This window comes from Rhinatrema bivittatum, chromosome 10 (genome assembly GCF_901001135.1).
Source record: "Rhinatrema bivittatum chromosome 10, aRhiBiv1.1, whole genome shotgun sequence".
Taxonomy (NCBI): domain Eukaryota; kingdom Metazoa; phylum Chordata; class Amphibia; order Gymnophiona; family Rhinatrematidae; genus Rhinatrema; species Rhinatrema bivittatum.
In genome coordinates this window covers 29,176,368-29,198,049 of record NC_042624.1, presented here as the reverse complement: position 1 = coordinate 29,198,049, position 21,682 = coordinate 29,176,368, and the positions used below count along the sequence as shown (strand labels likewise).

At 47.5% G+C, this 21,682-nt stretch overlaps 1 protein-coding gene across 1 annotated transcript in view; it reads left to right on the top strand.

Annotated features, from left to right (window-relative positions):
• The window catches only part of LOC115099917 (deleted in malignant brain tumors 1 protein-like), a 555,639-nt gene that overhangs the window by 369,224 nt on the left and 164,733 nt on the right, over window positions 1–21,682 (top strand). The window contains exon 8 of the mRNA XM_029617926.1: window positions 7,097–7,390. Within this exon, the coding sequence (XP_029473786.1) occupies window positions 7,097–7,390 (294 nt within the window). The remainder of the gene's footprint in view (window positions 1–7,096; window positions 7,391–21,682) is intronic.

The following is a 21,682-nucleotide window of genomic DNA, read 5'->3' as shown; positions in this document are numbered from 1 at the left end:
GTAATCGTTTTGCCTGCTTTCCACCTTTCTTAATGTGTGGAATACATCTGGATTGTGTTTCTAGGGTGGTGTTTTTTATCAATGACCACGCCTCTTGCACACTTTTTACTTTTGTAGCTGCTCCTTTCAGTTTTTTTCTAACAATTTTTCTCATTTTATCAAAGTTTCCCTTTTGAAAGTTTAGCACGAGAGCCGTGGATTGGCTTACTGTCCCCCTTCCAGTCATTAATTCAAATTTGATCATATTATGATCACTATATATATCACTATATCTTTTCACCTTCGTCTCCAGTCTCACAGAAACTATCACACCAGATATCCCTACAGAACTATCCCAGACTAAAGCAGACGAACTGGCTCTTCATTTCAGCAAAAGAATCTCCGACCTCATCAATCAGCTTTCACCAAACACCTGCACATCTGATAGTGCATATCTTCTCCCTAACAAAGACATTCAGCTCAACTCCTTCGAACCCATCACCATCTCAGAAATACAATCGGTGCTGAAGAAAATGAAACCATCATCACACCCGTTTGATCAAATTACTTCAAAATGCTTCTTCTCATCCCTGATACCATAGCAAAAAGCCTAGCCGACATCATTAACTGTTCCCTGTCCCAGGGTATCTACCCAGACAACCTTAAAACAGCTTCAATCAAACCTCTCCTAAAAAAACCAAACCTAACTACCAGCGATCCTAACAACTTCCGACCTATTTCCAACCTCCCTTTTATAGCCGACAGAACACTCCCCATAATACAACTACAGCCCACTCTCAGCCCCAGTTTGTAAGAGACCTAGGTGTCTTTATAGATCAACACCTAAACTTTAAACCCCACATCAAAGCTCTCCTAAAGGGAGGTTTCTATAAACTAAACATCCTGAAAAAACTCAAACCCCTCCTCCATACCCACGATTTCCGCAGTCATACAGACCACTGTGCTCACAAAACTAGATTATTGCAACTCCCTTCTACTAGGCCTTCCTGCCACCACCATCAAACCCCTTTCAGATTCTACAAAATTCCATGGCCAGAATCATAACCAGTACTCGTAAAAGGGACCACATCACCCCTATCCTAAAGGACCTACATTGGCTGCCCATCTCCTTCCGCTCACAATACAAGACTCTCACCATCCTTCACAGCTCCCTACATAAACACAATCACACCTGGCTCGATGAAATGCCTCATTACCGTTCCTCTGACCGCCCCACAAGAACCGCCCTTACAGGCACCCTCCACACCCCATCCCTCAAATCAGCGCATTAATCTCTTACCAGAGGGAGAGCCTTCTCCGTCGCTGGTCCCACCCTCTGGAACTCCCTCCCCACTTTCCAACGCCTAGAGACTTCACTTCACAAATTCAAGAAAGGAGTCAAGACATGGCTTTTCCGACAGGCCTACCCCGATACAAACCAAACTTAAACTTCCTCCCTTTTTCAGCTCCTCCCGGCTCGACCATCCACCCCCTGTGCCCCCCCTCCCCGCCCGACACACCCTCTGCCCCTCTACAACCCTCCATGTTACCCCAGTTACCCCTGTTCCTCCCTGCCGCCTCTAAATCCTCTTAGCCACCCCCAAATACGTTATATTTAAGTGAATACCGTCGCTCAGATAATACTGCTAGTCTTTCAATACCTCCTTAGCTCTACATAAGTTGATTGTAACTGTACATATTGTCAACTGTATATAGTTTCCTCTATTTTGTTTTTTTACTTCTTCTATCAGTTCTGCCTTTCCCATCCCCCTTTATCCCCTCCCTCTCCCACCCCTCCTTATCCTCCTTCCCCACTCTCCTCCCTTGTTTTTATTGCTCTTTTGTTTTATTGTTTTACTGTTTTATTGTAATTTTCCTCCTTGAGTTCATTGTAAACCGGCATGATGTGCTTCACGAATGTCGGTAAATAAAAGTTAATAAATAAATAAATAAATAGCCAAAGTTATGGAAAAGTTAGTGAACACGCAACTATCCAACTATTTAGAAGACCACAATATTCTGTCTCCAAACCAATATGGTTTTCGAAAAGCTGCAAGCACCGAAACATTACTCCTCTCTCTCACGGACTTCCCCCTATCCGGCATCGATAAAGGTCAAGCGTTCTTACTAATCCTCCTTGACTTGTCAGCGGCCTTTGATACCGTCAACCACCACCTCCTGCTAAAACAGCTGGCAAACATAGGAGTGACAGGCTCAACACTGACTTGGTTCAAAACCTTCCTGGAAAACAGAGAATACAAGGTCAAAATTCATAACACGGAATCCCTTTATCACCCTTCCACCCTAGGGGTACCGCAAGGTTCCTCGCTTTCACCCACACTTTTTAATATCTACCTGCTCCCACTCTGTCAACTCCTTATGAAACTAAACCTGAAACACTTCCTCTTCGCAGACGATGTTCAGATCGTGATCCCTATAAAAGAATCCATCACGAAAACAGTGGAATACTGGGATAGTTGCCTAACAGAAATCAAACACCTCCTCACCAGCCTAAACCTAATACTCAATGCTTCAAAAACGGAATACCTGCTTATATCCCCGGAAAACAATGACACATACTCAAAGCCACCAACCCTCTTTCAAACCTCCCACGTAAGAGACCTAGGAGCCTTCTTAGACAACTGTCTCAACCTCAAACCATTCATTAACCAAACCACAAAAGATTGTTTTCACAAATTACATGTTCTGAAAAGAATAAAGCCGCTCTTCCACGCTCAGGACTTTAGAACAATTTTGCAAGCAATAATCTTCTCCAAACTAGATTATTGCAACTCATTATTACTAGGCCTCCCAGCTTATTATACCAAACCACTACAAATGGTACAGAATACTGCAGCCAGAATCCTTACAAATTCCAGGAAAATCGAACACATCTTCCCAATCCTCAAAAACCTTCATTGGTTACCGATCCACTACAGAATCATGTATAAATCCATCACTACCATCTACAAGGCCATCCATCATCATACTCAGCTCAACCTACAAATCCCATTTAAAAAACACACTTCCGCCAGACCCATTAGGAAATCCTACATAGAATCGCTTCAGGTACCACATGCCAAAACTTACCAACACAAATCTCTCAGTCTCAGAGCGTTCTCAACAGCAGGCCCACCTTTATGGAACTCCATCCCATCTGACTTGAGACAGGAACCCTGCATGCTAACATTCAGGAAAAGGCTGAAACTTGGCTTTTTAAAAAAGCATTCCCAGGCCCTGATTAAAAACCTTCACCTAAGCACAAACTCTTCTTTAAATATTGGATTAAAATAAGAAACCGCAAACTTCCCACGCATATCCATCACCATATTATTATTGTCTTCTGTTATACATTTGCATTATATTGACTCAATTTTGCTTCACTGTAAATACTCTGCTGCTCACTGTAAATACACTGCTGTTCAGCTTCCCCCCCTTTCCAGATCCCAGTTTTATTCTCCCTGATTTATTGTAACTTTCTTTCTCACAACCTTGCTCTTGTTTACTGTGTTTGAATTCTCTCTTCCTATCACACATTGTTAATTGTAAACTGGTTTGATTTGATTTCTGTCAAGAAAGTCGGTATAACAAAATAATAAATAAATAAATAAATAAACTATTACCAAGCGGTCCCACCACCGTTACCTCTCTCACCAAATCCGGTGTTCCACTGAGAATTAGGTCTAAAATTGCTCCCTCTCTCGTCGGTTCCTGAACCAATTGCTCCATAAAGCTATCATTTATTCCATCCAGGAACTTTATCTCTGTTGCATGTCCCGATATTACATTTACCCAGTCAATATTGGGGTAATTGAAGTCTCTTCACCAAAAAATAGTGGAAACCAAAAAGTAATTTTATAACATAGCCTAGAAGGTGTCAGCAAGCCAGGCATTGTGAAACTTAAAAAGTAATCATCCACCTTCAAAAATCTTTTTAATGAAAACGTATTTTTTTAGGGTTTTTTTTTTAATTTTCTTAAAATGTCCTCAATTTTTCAAGACAAGAATACAGTGAGAGACTCTTCGACATTCGTTTTCAACAAGCCCAACACGGCCCGTGTTTCGCTCGTGTCACTTCTACCTAAAAACAGTGTGATCAATATTAATTTAATATTTCATCAAAATAATAAGAATAAAAAGTACTTATCTGAACATAGATCAGGCTACCATTCTAGAATGGACGTAATGTCTCGGTGCCTGTTTGCCAGAAAACAGAGGAAACGAAGCCGAGGCTTGTGCCTCTTTAAATATGAAGTCATCAAATGATGTCATTAGAACGTGAAACTTCATTGACAGTCCTTTTGCACAGCTGATATCATATAGGCAAATTCTGATAAACATAATAAGAGATGTCAGCATACATATAAACACCATACCATTATCCAAGAAAAACAAATAGATCAAGTTCAGTGTTTAGCCCACTCGGGGGAACAGTTTTGAGTTTATAAATCCATCGCTGTTCTTTCTGTAGCAAGAGTGACTCGCGGTTGCCACCGCGCCAATGCTCAGGAACATGATCAATAGCAGAACAAAAGGTTATCAAAATTGTGTCCAAAATCCAAACAGTGCATCACCAATGGTTCATCTACCCTGGAATTTTTAATGTTGGACCTATGCTCAATCATTCGAGTTTTCAAAAGGCATTTTGTTTTTCCAATATATAATAGCCCACAAGGGCAGCAAATCAGGTAGATGACCATGGTGGACAAACAGGTAGTATGGTGTCTCAATTTAATCTTGTAACCAGTATTAGTAGTTAGCGAATCTTGAACTGACATAGACGAGGCACAAACTGTGCAATTGTTACACGGGACATGTGATCCTTGTAAAGCATCATTGGTGTCTAGGGAGGCAGAGGAATCAGATCTTACTAACAAATCCTTTAAATTAGTTGCTCTTGAAAATGTAATGCGTGGAGGAACTTGAAAGATTTCATGCATTTGTAGAACATGCCAATTTTGAAATATCAATTGTCAGATCTTATAGGCATCTGAAGAATATGGCAAGACGCAAGTATGACGAGATATGTCATCTTCTCTATGTGGGAGAAAAAGCCATTCTCTATGTGAGAACTTTGCTCTTAAATAGGCTTTCCAGATACTTGATTTAGGGTAGCCACGGGCCATAAAATGTTCATGAAGCAGTTTGGATTGTATTTCAAAATCAGCCACAGTAGTGCGCAAGCGTCTCAACCGAACAAACTGACTTATAGGCAAATTTAATTTGAAATTCTTGGGATGAGCACTCTCAAAATGCAAGAAAGTATTAGAGCATACTGATTTCCGGTATAGTGATGTTATAAATTTACCACCAGTCAAAGCGGCCTCGGAGGGAACTTTCTTTCGCCCTCCCCTCCCCTTCCCCTCCCTTCCCCTACCTAACCCCCCCCCCCGGCCCTATCTAAACCCCCCCATACCTTTGTCCCTAGATTTACGCCTGCTAGAAGCAGACGTAAATCTACGCGCGCCAGCGGACTGCTGGCACGCCGTCATCTGACCCGGGGGCTGGTCCGGAGGCCTGGACCACGCCCCCGGGCCAGTGCCACACCCATGGTCCCGCCCCCGAAACGCCGCATCCCGCCCCCGAAATGCCGCGTCATTCGGCCATGCCCCGACATGCCCCCTTCAAAAAACCCCGGGACTTACGCGCGTCCCGGGGCTCTGCGCGCGCCGGCGGCCTATGCAAAATAGGCGCGCCGGTACGCAAGGGCCCTGCTCACATAAATCCGGGCGGATTTACGCGAGCAGGGCTTTTAAAATCCGCCCGTTAGGGTTTAGCATCAGATCTTAGTTTATTTGGGTTTAGATAAGGAGACTATGTTTTCATTAGCACCTATATATGGTAATGCAATCATCTTGGGCCTCACCTTCTCCATAGTATTTTGGATGTGGAGAATGTGTGGTCTTTTTTTGCCTGGCTCTGCTATGACCGGATGGGGTTTTTAGAACATTCAAATTCTTTAGCAAGGAATTTGACTTGCCAGGGCACATGCAAGCCAACTATTTGCAGCTACACCAGGCATTGTCAAACCTCATTCATACTGCTGCTCGCTTACGAACTCTTAAAGGCATGGAGAATTTCTCAAGTGATCCAGATGCAGCAGCAGGGGGTATAACAGCTATATATAGGGGTATCTTGACTGATAAATATTGTAGTGAATTGTCCTCATTCTTGATAGACAAATGGAATCATGATTTGGGCACTTTAAATGCTGAAAACTGGAGGGGTATTTGGATAGCTGCTCATCATAGCTCATTCTGTGCAAGGAGAGACACTTTGATGGTTCGATTATTACACAGACCCTATTGCACTCCTGAATTTTACTCCAGATTGTTTCCAGACTATGACACTATGTGCTGGAGGGGCTGTGGTGAATCGGACTCATATATTCATATGTGGTGGCACTGTCAGGGAATACAATACTTCTGGTCAGGCATTGTACTGGGGATTGCTGACATCTTAGGCCTTGATATTTCTATTTCTCCTTTAATGGGGTTGCTAGGTAGATGGGATGGTTCAATGGTGTCTCACAAGCACAGACAGTTGGTGGGTCAGCTCTTGTTAACTACCCGTGTAACCACTGCAACATTCTGGAAAAATAATGCTTGTTTAGAACATTGGTGTACTCGAGTATGTGAAATAGCAGATATCAAGAGGTTATACTGTGCCTCAGTCTGCATAGCATGCACAGTCTAAGTACGCAGCTCTTTTCATTATGGTTTGTAATGTACTCATATTTGGTATGTGTGCCTTGTTGCTGTATATTTGCTTGCATTAATGCTATGTAAACTGCAATGTTGTTGCCAGAAATGACTAATATTGGTTGATTATCTTTTTCTTTTTTACTTGTCTTGTATGCCAAGAAAAGTTCATAAAGATTAAAAAAATATGTATATATCTCCTGAAATGCTCCCTCCTTGGCAGATCTGCATGTGCAAGATAACATCCTTATATGGTAAAAAGGTATTGGTGGTGCACAAAAGTTTCCAGCATGTTCTATAGTGGAACAGTGGAAATACCATCCACCAGGAGATCCATCAGTATGATTGACTGGTACTTGATAGCATAAACTAACTCTATGACCACTGTTTGCAGATAAACTGTTTTATTGTTGCAGGTGGTTTGGAAAAACCTAGTGTGAGTTTGTCACCTACCTACATGGCATTCAAGAAGAAAGAGAGCCTAGAAGTGAGGTGTTCACTTCCAAATCTTCACATAAACACATTTGTTTACTTCACTGCTAAGAATTCCTACACAGTACAGATGCTGCCAGCTGGCAAGAGCACAGCAGTCCTTGCAATACAGAACCTGCAGCCATGGCATGAAGGAGAATACAGTTGTCGCTATGAAGTGCACTCTTCAGAACATACGCTAAAATCGCAGAACAGCGAGATGGTGCACGTGTTTGTGGGTGAGTCCCCTCTGAAGAGAGCTTGGTACTGGTGATTTTCTGGCCCATAATTCATGTAAAAATAAGGTCAAATTAATTGTAATAATGATAATCATGGTAATAGATATGCTAGTCATAAAGAGCCTGTTTTTCAAAGCCATTTGTATGCATAATACAAAGTTTTATGCATGTGAATGTTTGATATTAAATAGCCTGAGGTTTAGTGCACATAAAAGTATAAGCTTAAGCCAGTTTTGCATGTACTTTTATGCAAACTAGAGAGAAGCATCTAGAGGTGAGGGGCAGAGATGGAATGGAGTTGGGACTTAATGCGAATACTTTTAGATTTTCTTGAATTCTGTTACTGTTTTGTCTCCACCACCTCCACTGGAAGGTCATTCCATGCATCCACCAACGTTTCTTTGAAGAAATAATTTGATGTAGTTTCTGAGTCGACCCCCATGGAGTCGCATACTGTGACCTTTTCTTCTAGAACATTATTTCCTCTGTTAAACGTTTACTTCTTGTGCATTATTTATTACAGATGTGCCTTTGTTTCATTTGATTTTGAAAGCAAAATGAAAAAAAATATTGAGTTCATTTTTGTTTTCAGTAAAGCAGCAGTCAGCAGCCTCTAAGCTCCAGCCCAGGCCTCAGCTCTCCCCAATCCTGAAAAATACTAGCGTCAGCACTATCAAAATTTAAATACTGAAGCCCCCTGGAGTCAAAGGAATATAAGAAATGCCATGCTGGGTCAGACCAAGATCCATCATCCTGACTCTGACAGTGGCCACTCCAGGTCATTAGTACCCGGCAGATCCCATAAAGTAGATCTACTGTAATTCCTGTTACTCACCCCCAGGGATAGCAATAGCTTTCTTTAGTCTACCAGGCTAATAACGTGTTATGAACTTTTCCTCCAGGAACTTGTCCAAAATTCTTGTAAACCCCGCTATGCTCTGGCAACAGATTCCACAGCATGTGTTACACGTGCCGCCCGCAGCAGACCCAAGGCGCGGCCCTCTTACCTTCTTGCTCGGACTCCAGCTCCTGGTTCCTCTTCACTGGCGGCGGTGGGCCACCAGCTCTGACCTCGGGTTGCCTCCAGTGCCTCTGGCTCTGCCATGGTCCCCAGTGTTGCCAGCCAAGATGCCCCTGTTCGTCGGGCCTCTCCGCTTGGCCCGTGGAGAGATAGCAAAATGATAAGGGGAATGGAACAACTCCCCTATGAGGAAAGACTAAAGAGGTTAGGACTTTTCAGCTTGGAGAAGAGACGACTGAGGGGGGATATGATAGAGGTGTTTAAAATCATGAGAGGTCTAGAACGGGTAGATGTGAATCGGTTATTTACTCTTTCGGATAGTAGAAGGACTAGGGGACACTCCATGAAGTTAGCATGGGGCACATTTAAAACTAATCGGAGAAAGTTCTTTTTTACTCAACGCACAATTAAACTCTGGAATTTGTTGCCAGAGAATGTGGTTCGTGCAGTTAGTATAGCTGTGTTTAAAAAAGGATTGGATAAGTTCTTGGAGGAGAAGTCCATTACCTGCTATTAAGTTCACTTAGAGAATAGCCACTGCCATTAGCAATGGTTACATGGAATAGACTTAGTTTTTGGGTACTTGCCAGGTTCTTATGGCCTGGATTGGCCACTGTTGGAAACAGGATGCTGGGCTTGATGGACCCTTGGTCTGACCCAGTATGGCATTTTCTTATGTTCTTATGTTCTTATGCCGCCATTGGCGCCATACCCCTCCCTAGGCGCAAGCGTGCATCGCTGATTCTTTTCAAGGGCCTGTGGCGGGAACTTGGCAGTAGCACGGGATGCTGGCATCAGACTCTTCAGTGTATATAAGCTCAGGCCTCACTCCATAGCGTTGCCTTTGCAACAGGTCTCCTCGTACCTTGAGTACTCGTTGCTGATAGAGAATCATCTCTACTTTGTGTTCCTGACTCCTGTGGTTCCCGTCTTCCTCATTCCTGCCCAGTCTATGTATTGAACTGACTCTCTGGATTTCCACTCTGCTTTGTTTGACTACTCTTCAGCCTATTTCCAGCCCCAGACCTCTGCAATGCCCAACTACTCTTCAGCCTTCTCTGTACCCTGACCATTGCCTTGATTGACTACACTTGCCTTCTCCGTGCCCTGACCATTGCCTTGATTGACTATGCTACAGATTTCTCCGTGTCCAGAATTCTACATTGCTTGCCACGATCTTTGCTTGCCGCCAGCCCTGATCCCAGCCTGTCAGTGACGCCTCCTCTAGGCTATACCCTGGACATGGACTTACAAGGCTTCAGCCTTTCTTTGCTTAAGAGCCTCCAGTTACCTTCCGTTCCATTGACGCCTGAGTTCCTGTACCGAACCCAGTCCAGGGTAGGACTACGCCACCTATTGACTGCTGTCTCTGGGCTGAAACACCTTTCCTCACAAACCAACCTTGAGGCCCAGCTAAGTCCTGCCGGCCCCGGCACCCAAAAGCTCAACCCGCGGGGAACGAGGGCTGGTATAGGTGAAGCTCCAGCGGCCTCTATCTTCAGCCCACTCCACCTGCCAACGGTGGGGACCCATAGGTCACCCTAGCTATGGGTTGCATCAACCCCATCTCGGCCTAAGGGTCCACCTCTGACGCAGTAGTATCAGAAGAAGCAAGAATCCAGGATCCCAAGAGAGGGATGGGGAGGAGAAGGTTTCTTTTCTTCTTTAAAAAATGGTTTTGTACTAGGGCAAAAGTACCCCAATAAGAGAGTGGCATGGTGGGGAAGACTGAGATGAAAGAGTAATACAGCAACACAGCAAGGAGCTGAACCAAGAAAGATGCAGGACCTGAGGAGTGGTCTAGGCAGCCGTGGCAAGACTGGCAACTGGCACTGTAGGTATTGGTTCACTGCAGCTGTGCACTCAGTACTCCTACCAAGCACATGGAAATTCAGGAAACCCAACAGAGGGAAATGTATTTTAATGAAGACCACATTTTCCTCCAACTCTGACACCAACCATCAATGATGTAGATTCAAAATGTCTCCTGCCATTGAGAATACCCATTCACTTGGCTTGCTGGTTTGGTGGGCAGGGCATGGATCACCATGTCCTGGTCTGAACAGACCTTGACCTTGTGTGCCCAATATGCCATGTCTTTGATGGGATCTGCGAGATATTGTCGACTGAAAATTGTGCTGGGGTATTTTCAGGGAAAAAATCTCCTATGCTGCAAGCCACTGTAATTAATGTCTGTGTTAGGAGAGCCTATTCTGTGGTGGCTATGGAGAGGGTGGGAAAAGGGTGGCAGATAAAGATGGGAAAGGAAGTGGTAGCTGACAGGGTGCTGCTTATACTGACTGTAGGCTGCATCCCCACTGTTCCTCTACCTCTGGTGCTCCTGTTTCCATTAGAGATGTGAATCGTATAATCGATCGTCTTAACGATCGATTTCGGCTGGGGGGGGGGGGAGGGAATCGGATCGTCGCGGTTTTGTTTTTTTAAACATCGTGTAAATCGTAAATCGGGGGAAGGCGGGAAAACCGGCACACTAAAACATCCCTAAAACCCACCCCGACCCTTTAAAATAAATCCCCCACCCTCCCGAACCCCCCCAAAATGCCTTAAATTACCTGGGGTCCAGAGGTGGGGTCCCGGTGTGATCTTTTACTCTCGGGCCTCCGGTGCATTGTAGAAATGGCTCCAGCGCTACCTTTGCCCTGTCATATGACAGGGCAAAGGTAGCGCCGGCGCCATTTTGTTTTTTGTCCCCCGATGTCAGGAGCATAGGAGATCGCTCCCGAACCCCCGCTGGACCCCCAGGGACTTTTGGCCAGCTTGGGGGGGCCTCCTGACCCCCACAAGACTTGCCAAAAGTCTAGCGGGGATCCGGGAGCGACCTCCTGCACTCGAATCATTTTGCCGTACAAAATGGCGCCGGCCATACGGTGTATGGCCGGCGCCGGCGCTACCTTTGCCCTGTCATATGACAGGGCAAAGGTAGCGCCTGGGTTTACTTGGGTGATCCTTGGGTTTACTTGGGTGATCCAGATGGAACTAATGGAGGAGGCTTTTGTCCAGGATGTTGATGGCGGGCTCCCAGGAATTCTCTTCGGGACCATAACCCTCCCAGGAAAGAAGGTACTCCCAACGCCTGTGATGATACCGTACATCCAGCACATCTTTAACTTGATAAATGGCATCTTCCTGTGCCTCAGGTGTAGCGGGTGCTGGTGACTTCTTGTGATATAAAGAAAGGACCAAGGGTTTCAACAAAGAAACGTGGAAGACGTTATGGATCCTGAGCGTGCTTGGAAGTTGAAGGCGATAGGAGACTGCCCCAATCCTGTCCTTAACTGCGAAGGGACCAATATACTTAGGAGCCAACCTCATCGAAGGAAGCCGTAGACGAAAGTATTTAGTACTCAGCCATACTTTCTCACCAGGAAGGAACATTGGGGCTGGCCGTTGCAAACGATCGGCCATCTTTTTCATAATAACCGCCGCACGCTGGAGTCTCTTCCGGGTGGAATGCCAAATCTGGCGTAACCGTCGGGCGGTGGTTTGTACGATGGGAGACAGCACATCTACAGGTACCGGTAAAGGGGGCCGCAGGCGTCTGCCGTAGACCGTGTAGAAGGGGGACTTGCCGATGGAAGAGTGCTTGTGGTGATTATAAGAGAATTTAGCCCATGGAAGCAAGGCCACCCAGTCATCTTGCAGGTCTCCCACGAAGGAACGAAGGAACGCCTTCAAGGTCCGGTTTACCCGTTCTACTTGCCCATTAGCTTGGGGATGGAAGGCGGTGGTGAAGTCAAGCTGAACCTTGAACTTCTCACATAGTGCTCGCCAATACCTCGCCATAAACTGAGAACCCCTATCCAAGGCAATATGGAGAGGGTGTCCATGAAGGTGAAAGATATGTTGTGTAAACAAGTAGGGATGTGAATCGTTTTAGGACGATTAAAATTATCGTCCGATAATTTTAATATCGTCTTAAACCGTTATGGAACACAATACAATACAGATTCTAACGATTTATCGTTATAAATCGTTAGAATCGTGAGCCGGCACACTAAAACCCCCTAAAACCCACCCCCGACCCTTTAAATTAAATCCCCCACCCTCCCGAACCCCCCCCCCAAATAACTTAAATAACCTGCGGGTCCAGCGGCGGTCCGGAACGGCAGCGGTCCGGAACGGGCTCCTGCACCTGCATCTTGTCGTCTTCAGCCGGCGCCATTTTCCAAAATGGCGCCGAAAAATGGCGGCGGCCATAGACGAAAAAGATTGGACGGCAGGAGGTCCTTCCGGACCCCCGCTGGACTTTTGGCAAGTCTCGTGGGGGTCAGGAGGCCCCCCACAAGCTGGCCAAAAGTTCCTGGAGGTCCAGCGGGGGTCAGGGAGCGATTTCCCGCCGCGAATCGTTTTCGTACGGAAAATGGCGCCGGCAGGAGATCGACTGCAGGAGGTCGTTCAGCGAGGGTTCCGGCGCCTCGCTGAACGACCTCCTGCAGTCGATCTCCTGCCGGCGCCATTTTCCGTACGAAAACGATTCGCGGCGGGAAATCGCTCCCTGACCCCCGCTGGACCTCCAGGAACTTTTGGCCAGCTTGTGGGGGGCCTCCTGACCCCCACGAGACTTGCCAAAAGTCCAGCGGGGGTCCGGAAGGACCTCCTGCTGTCCAATCTTTTTCGTCTATGGCCGCCGCCATTTTTCGGCGCCATTTTGGAAAATGGCGCCGGCTGAAGACGACAAGATGCAGGAGCAGGAGCCCGTTCCGGACCGCTGCCGTTCGGGACCGCCGCTGGACCCGCAGGTTATTTAAGTTATTTGGGGGGGGGGTTCGGGAGGGTGGGGGATTTAATTTAAAGGGTCGGGGGTGGGTTTTAGGGGGTTTTAATGTGCCGGTTTTTCGATTTTTTGATTTTTAACGATTTTTAACGATTTTTCACGATATTTTACCCCCCCAAACGGCAACAATACGATTCCCTCCCCCTCCCAGCCGAAATCGATCGTTAAGACGATCGAGGACACGATTCACATCCCTATAAACAAGTTCGCCAGTTCAGGCACTGAGGGTAGTATGGAGAGAGGCACAAAGTGGGCCATCTTGGAGAATCTATCTATGACGACCCAAATCACTGTCTTCCCCTCTGAAGCAGGCAGATCTACAATAAAATCCGTGGATAAGTGAGTCCATGGTTCCGTGGTGATCAGTAGAGGCTGAAGAAGACCCCAGGGGCGGCCAACGGGAGTCTTATGTCGGGCGCAGGTTGGACAAGAGTTAACGTAGAGGCGAACATCCCTCTTAAATTGAGGCCGCCAGTAATATTCCGAGAGTAATTCCTGGGTCCTGGCTACTCCCGGGTGACCGGCTGTTAGAGAGTCGTGTGCCCAGGAGAGAACCTTCTTCCGCAGTCTGAGGGGTACCACGGTCTTCCCTGTCGGGACCATGTTGGTAGCCGCGAGGAGCACTTTGGCTGGATCAAGGATGTACCGTGGTGGGTCTGGCACATCCTCCATTTCAGCGGTACAGGAGAGAGCGTCCGCTCGAACATTCTTATCGGCTGGCCGGTAACGGAGGCGGAAATCAAAGCGGCTGAAGAAGAGAGACCACCTGGCCTGCCGGGGGTTGAGTCGCTGGGCACGACATAAGTATTCCAGGTTTTTATGGTCTGTATAAACAACCACCGGCAGTTGGGCCCCCTCCAACCATTGGTGCCACTCCTCGAATGCCAGTTTAATGGCGAGTAATTCTTTATCCCCTATTCCGTAGTTCTTTTCTGTCAGCGAGAATTTCCGAGAGAAGTAGGAACAGGGCAGGAGTTCCCCCCAGGAGATACTTGACTTAAAACGGCCCCGAGGGCAACGTCGGAGGCATTTACCTCCACGATAAACTGTCATTGGGGATCGGGGTGCCGCAGGCAGGGATCCTGGAGAAATGCTTCTTTCAGTTTCTGGAAGGCCTGTAGGGCGGCCGTTGTCCAATTCCTTGCGTCAGATCCCTTCTTGGTAAGGGCTGTCAAGGGTGCCACCATCTGGGAGTAATGTGGGATAAATTGCCAGTAGAAGTTGGCGAACCCAAGAAACCTCTGTAGTGCCTTCACCCCCACCGGTTGGGGCCAATCCTTGATGGCAGCGACCTTCTCTGGATCCATGTGAAATCCCGTAGAAGATACAATATACCCTAAAAAGGGTAACGATTCTTGTTCAAATAAACATTTCTCGAGTTTTGCGTAAAGCCGATTATCACGTAACTTCTGTAACACTCGACGAACGTCCTGGCGATGTGTCTGTAGATCTTTGGAGTAAATTAGTACTTCGTCTAGGTAAACAATTACTGATGTATGTAACATTTCTCGTAGAACCTCATTCATGAGGTTTTGAAACACAGAGACCGAAAGCCATGGCCCGGTATTCATAATGTCCGTCCCTTGTGTTGAATGCGGTCTTCCATTCGTCTCCTGGGCGAATTCTAACGAGGTTATAGGCTTCGCGAAGGTCCAGTTTGGTAAATATCTTGGCCCCTTGCAGTCAGTCCAAGAGTTCTGGGATCAAGGGCAAAGGGTACCGATCCCGCCGGGTAATGCTATTCAAGCCCCGGTAATCTATGCAGGGTCGGAGGGACCCATCTTTCTTTGCCACAAAGAAGAAACCTGCCCCGGCTGGAAATGTAGATGGTCGTATGAACCCCCGATCTAGGTTCTCCTGGATATATGCCAACATGGCTTGAGTCTCCGGGAGGGACAATGGGTAGACCCGTCCTCGTGGTGGTGTGGCGCCAGGGTGAAGATTAATTGCGCAGTCAAAGGGGCAATGCTCCGGAAGGATCTCGGCCTTCTCTTTGGAGAACAATTCGAGATAATCCTGATAATGAGATGGCAAACCCAGAGTCGTAGTTAAGAGAGGAATCGGTGGCCGAGCAACCGTGGCTAGGCAGGAATTAAGGCATGCAGGTCCCCAAGATGCTAGTTGAAGAGAATCCCATGCAATTACGGGTGAGTGCTTCCGAAGCCAGGGTAGACCCAAGATGACCGGGTGCATGGACTTCTCTAAAACGAAGAAGGAGATCTCCTCCTGGTGCAGGACGCCAGTGTGAAGGATGAGAGGTTCGGTGCAGGTGGTGATGACTCCAGGAAGTATTCTCCCCTGAATGGAGGACACGCGGAGGGAGGGTCTTTGGGAGTTGTTGAACCAGCTCCTGAAGAATGAAGTTACCCCCTGCTCCCGAGTCAATCAGAGCTTGAATGTCGAACTCCTCCTCCGGGAGGAGAAAGGTCACTGTCACAACACATGGGGAGTCAGAAGCGGTATGACCTAGGGTTAGCTCCCCGGCTGTCCCTAGGTCCGAGAGTTTCCCGGATGTTCACTACAATGAGCAAGGAAATGGCCTTTGCCACCACAATACAGGCATAGGCTGAGCAACCGACGTCTCCTCCTCTCTTCTTGGGAGAGAGTTCCCGAACCAACTGCATGGGCTCGATGTCTTGAGTCCCTGAAGAACCAGAGTGGGAATTCCCACTGCGAGGAGGAGTAGATTCAACAAGTCCCAGCCTAAAAGTCGGTTTCTTCTCTCGAAACCGGTGCTGGATGCGAAAGTCCACACGACCTGCGAGGTCAATCAGAGCGTCCAGGTCATCAGGGAGATCTCGGGCTGCCAATTCATCTTGTAGTTTTGGAGAGAGGCTCTCCAGAAAAATGCCGTGCAGGCTGTCGTTCCCCCAGTTTAGTTCGGAGGCGAGAGTTTGGAACTCTACGGCGTATTCTGCCAGCGACCGGTTCCCCTGGCGTAACTGGAGTAACTCCGAGGCAGCAGTGGACTTGCGGGAGGCTTAATCAAAGACCCGCCTGAAGGCAGAGATGAATTGCACCAAGTTGTCCAGGCGAGAATCTTGACGCTCCAAAAGATTGGAGGCTCACGCCAGGGGCTTCCCATCCAATAGAGAAATAATAAAACTTGTCTTGACTGGGTCCGTCGGAAATTGAAGCGGAAGCAGGTTAAAGCGAATGTAGCACTGGTTTAGAAACCCTCAGCATAGTTTCACATCTCCTGAATACCGTAAAGGTACCGGCATCTGGATGGGAGCTGTAGCAGCGGAAGTGGCCCCTGTTCCTGGTACCGTGGAGCTGGCAGCCGTGGTTCCTTCAACATGGTCAGCTAACCTCTGTACTGTTGTCGTCAGAGCGTCGAGGCATGTCTGCTGCTGTTGCAGCCTCTGGGCAATACCTGGAATGGCTCTCAGGCCGGCTAGGTCCGCCGGGTCCATGGCCTTGCAAACTGTTATGTTCGTGGACCCTTGGGCCGGTTGGGACAGAGGATGGAGTGCTGTGAGGGCCCACAGCAAGCGTCCCAACCAGGAGGCGGTACAGAGACCTGGAGCAAGCTGAGATATTGGACTACGGTGGAGTCCTATGCAACCAAGGACTCGGTACCTACTGGGAGGATGGCTGACGTTGGACCCTGATGATAGAAGAATCTTCGCCCGGGAGAACGGCACTCCCCCGGGAGGAGCCCTTAGGAGTCCAGCCGCTGGGACTTAGGAGATTCACCCTGGAAGCCGAAGTCCCCCCAGGAGGAGCCCGTAGGGACACGGCCGCTGGAACTTAGGCGACTCCCTGAAGGTGGAAGATGGTCCAGATGCAGGCGCCTCCTGCAGGTCGTGGGTTCCGGACGGCTGGCGCCTCCAGCAGGTCGTAGATAATCCAAACGTCGGTTCAGGAGTCTGAGTCCAAAGGGCGGTCCACAGCCAGTCCAGGGGTCGGTGTCCAGAGAGCGGTCCAAAGCCAATCCAGGGGTCATTGTCCAGAAAGCGGTCCAAAGCCAATCCAGAGGTCGAAGTCCAGAGAGCGGTACAAAGCCAGTCCAGGGGTCGGAGTCCAGAAGAATCAATCCAGCGAGGAGGGCAGAGCAGAAGCGGGATGAAGAACAAACTAGGAACACAGCAAGAGCAGGCCGAAGACCAGGAACCTTGTTGCAAGGCACTGGAGTGATCTAGCTGCAGGGTACTTATCCCCTGAGGGCGTCTGACGTCATCCACAGCTAGAGTGAGGTTTTCCCACACTGGCCCCTTTAAATGGGGCTCCTCCCCGCGCGCACGCGTCAGGGGGCGGGGCCAGCCGCGCCAGAGTGCCGGCGTCTCTCCCACGGAGGGAGAGACGTGCTGGAGGGCCTGCAGGCCCGAAGAAGGCTGGAAACGGCCCGGGGAAGACTGGAAACGGCCCGGGCCGCCCCCGAGGTAGGTGAAGGGACCGGGGCACGGCCCGGGACCTCAACACTGGCATTGAATGAGTTGCAGAGAACCAGTATAAACAGAAATTGTAGTAGTCAATTTTGGACAGAATTAATACTTGAGGAATAGTATGGAAATTAGCTGGTTTGAGAAGATGCTTAAGATGACTTACTAGTTTTAATTTAATAAATGAAGTCCAACTGACAGATTTTACTTGGGGTATCATCAATAACCTAGGGTCCAGATATATTCTCAAATCTCATACCTGATGGGAAAGGGTAAATGAGATGTCCTCATATCCAGTCAATGGAGGGATAGAATATGGAAATGGCTGTCGCAGGATAATAACCTTGAGCTTTTTAACATTTAATTATAGTCTGTTATGGCAAAGTCAGCTCTTGATGGAGGTGAAATATAGTGAAAGAAACTGGTTAGTAGCAGACCAAGATGATTTCAGAGGAAAAGAAAACTGGATATTGGCAGTGTAGAGTTTATATGAGAAACCAATTGACCTAGTAACCAGCACAACAGAGTCAAACATTAAAAAGTGCCGCAGAAAGGTCTGGGCCCTGACGTATTCCAGATGTTATTGAGTACCATGGAGGAAAATAAATCACTTTTAACCTGTTGAGCCAGTTCTGAGAGATATGATGAGAACCAAACCTAGTACTGCACCAGCTATCCCAATTTCCCTCAAGTGTGAAAGAATTGAGAGTGATCCACGGTGTCAAATGCTGCAGTTATGTCCGACAGAACTAGCATGAAACATGTACTGGAATCAAAACCATGATGGAGAGTGTCTAAGCTAGAAATAAGGAGAGTCTCTGTATTATGAAATTTCCAAAAACCAAATTGATGTTGATTGAATATGGAATGATTGCCAAGGAATTGGGATAACTGTTGCAGGACTGCTGACTTAGTGACCTTTGTAATAAATGGAAGGGAGGCTACAGACTGGTAGTTTGAAAATTCCTTGGCATCTAACACTGCTTTTTTTCAGTAATGGTCTTACTAAGGCTCTTTTTAAACAAATGGGTAATTCTCTAGCAAGTAGTGACAAATTGACAATCTCCACAGTTTCGAGAGCCTGCACGCTCGCTGAGCGTGTTTTCCAAACCTTGATAAACTGGCCAGTACATGGGGTGCCTCTCCAGTGCCTAGACTGCCGGAAGATCAGTTCAGAAGGGGCCAGCGCGCCTTTCCAAGGCCCTCCAGGGGCAGGAGTTCACAGCGCTTTGTTCCTTACAGGAGTCGCTACCAGGCACCACGTCCTCAGGCCAGGAATCAGGCCTTTCGGACCAAGCAGCGCAAGAGGGGAGCAGGCCCGGGCTCAGGTCCCGGCCGCGCCTCCCAATGAGAATCCGGCGATTCATCTGGGGGACAGAGCCATAGGGGCAGTGGCGTAGCCACGGGTGGGCCTGGGTGGGCAGCTGCCCACCCAATTTAGACCCAGGCCCACCCAACTGACACCAGAACTGCAAGGCTGTCGCGGGATCCCATCCCCGCGACAGTGAAGAGGAGAACCCATGCTTGGCGCGCCATCACGGCACACGTGGGGAAGCGGTCCTACAGCCATAGGGCCGACCGATCTTCCTGTTTGCGGGGGGGAGGAGAGCGGAAGCGCCGCGCACAGTTTCCGCTTCCTCCCCCCAGAGCAGGAAGATCAGCTGCCTCTCCTGCTGACACTGGCCTCCTGCGTACAGCCGACCGATCTTCCTGTGGGGGGGGGGGGGGGAGTAGAGCGGAAGCGCCACGCACAGCTTCCGCTCCCCCCCCCCCCAGCAGGAAGATCGATCGGCCGTATGGCTCGAAGATAGGAGGAGTCCGGTGGCAGCAGGAGAGGCAGCTGATCTTCCTGCTCTGGGGGGAGGAAGCGGAAACTGTGCGCGGCGCTTCCGCTCTCCACCCCCCCCCCCAAACAGGAAGATCGGTCGGCCGTATGGCTCGAAGATAGGAGGAGTCCGGTGGCAGCAGGAGAGGCCAGCTGATCTTCCTGCTCTGGGGGGAGGAAGCGGAAACTGTGCACAGGCTTGAATGTGTATGTGAGGATGAGAATGGGAGCCTTGTTGTGTGTGTGTGGGTGAAAATCGGACCCTGGGTATGTATGAGAGTGAGAATGGAGTCTTGAATGTGTGTGGGTGAGGATGGAAGCTTGAATATGTGGGTGAGGTTGGAAGCTTGAATGTGTGTATATATGGGTGAGGATGGAAGCTTGAATGTGTGTATATATGGGTGAGAATGGGAGCCTGGGTTTGTGTGTGTGGGTGAGAATGGAAGCTTGAATATGTGGGTGAGGATGGACGCTTGAATATGTGGGTGAGGTTGGAAGCTTGAATGTGTATATATATGGGTGAGAATGGGAGCTGGGTTTGTGTGTGTGGGTGAGAATGGAAGCTTGAATATGTGGGTAAGAATGGGTGCTTGAAAGTGTGTATGTGTGGGTGAGAATGGGACCTTAAATGTGTGTATGTGTGGGTGAGAATGGGAGCTTGAATATGTGTATGTGTGGGTGAGAATGGGTTTGTGTGTGTGGATGAGAATGGGTGCCTGGATGTGCGTCTGTGTATGCATAAGAATATAAGCCTGGGGAGGGGTGAGAAAGTGAGAGCTTGTATGTGTGTCTGCAGAGAATGTGAGCTTGGGGGGGGGGGGGGGACAGCATATGAGAGTGAGAGCCTGAGTGTGTGAGGGAGTCTGTGAGAGAAAGCATTTATGTATATATGTGTGTGTGTGTGTAAGGGAAGAAGACAGTAGTAGAAAAGACACTGAAGAGGAATTAGGAAATGAGCGACAAGGGAAAAAATGGGAAAGAGAGACCAGGACCAACTGATTAGAAAAATACAAAGATCAGACAACAAAGGTAAAAAAAATATATATATATATATAGAGAGAGAGAGAGAGATGTTAGCAATTTAAATATGTCATCTTTGGGAATGTGCATACTTATATTTTTGTATTTTGCTCTTTCTTAAGTATTCCACTGTTCAGACATTTTAGTTTCTCAGGCTTTCTATTTTGGCTTTATCTACATGTTTCTGTTTCTAATTTATAGTCTCTTATTTCTATATTAGGTAAGGGTCGGTCTCAGTTTTGCCTGTTTGTGACAGAAATGAGTATTTCTAGCATATAGTTTCTCTGTAGTAGTAGTCCAGCCTGTTCTGTTATTCCCGTAGGTGATGTATTAATGTTCTAGGGCCTGGTGTAGTATTTGCATTGCTGCTTTTTCATAAGGTTGCTGTTTGAATCCTGAGAGTCAGTGCTGTGATTGTTTGGCAAGGTTCCAGATGCCTCTTTCTTTGCAAGAGTTTGTTACTTCACAAAATAGCAGTGATGGGTTATTTTTTGCTGAGATTACACCAGAATTTGAATTTTTTTTTTCATGTTACTTGTAATGTGAATTGCCCTAGCTCTGCGCTGCACCTGTTCTGATGATTAATTATATTTTATTGTATTTATGAAGATTTCTGGGTTTCTGCAAAGATGGTTCATGAAAGAATACATAAATTTTTGTTTTATTATATGATTGGATTTGATTGTTTTCTATACTTGAAATAATTGAAGTAAATTATTTTAAAGTTTCATACATGACACAATAATGGCTGTTGCAAACTACTTAGAAAGCCATTCTAGGGTGCAGTATATGGCATTATTTATCAGTAAGAAAACAACTAGTAGACCTGCATGCCTTGTGCCCACCTATGTTAACCTTGTGCCCACCCAAAAAATCAATTCTGGCTACGCCACTGCATAGGGGGCAGGTTAACCCTCTTCTACCCCAGATGGGTCAAGATCACGTCGGACCAGTGGGTCCTCGCCATTATCCGAGAGGGATATTATCTGGACTTTCATCATCTCCCTCCGGACAAGTTTGTGGAATCGTCATGTCCCATACACAAGAAGGCAGCATTGGAAGCTACCTTGGCGAGGCTCCTGTCCTTGAACGCGATCATCCCAGTACCTGCCTGGGAAGTGAATTCTGGACACTATTCCATTTATTTCATGGTAGCCAAGAAAGGGGGCACCTTTCGGCATGTACTGGACCTCAAGTCCGTCAATCGATACTTACGGGTCCCGAGGTTTCGCATGGAAACTCTGCG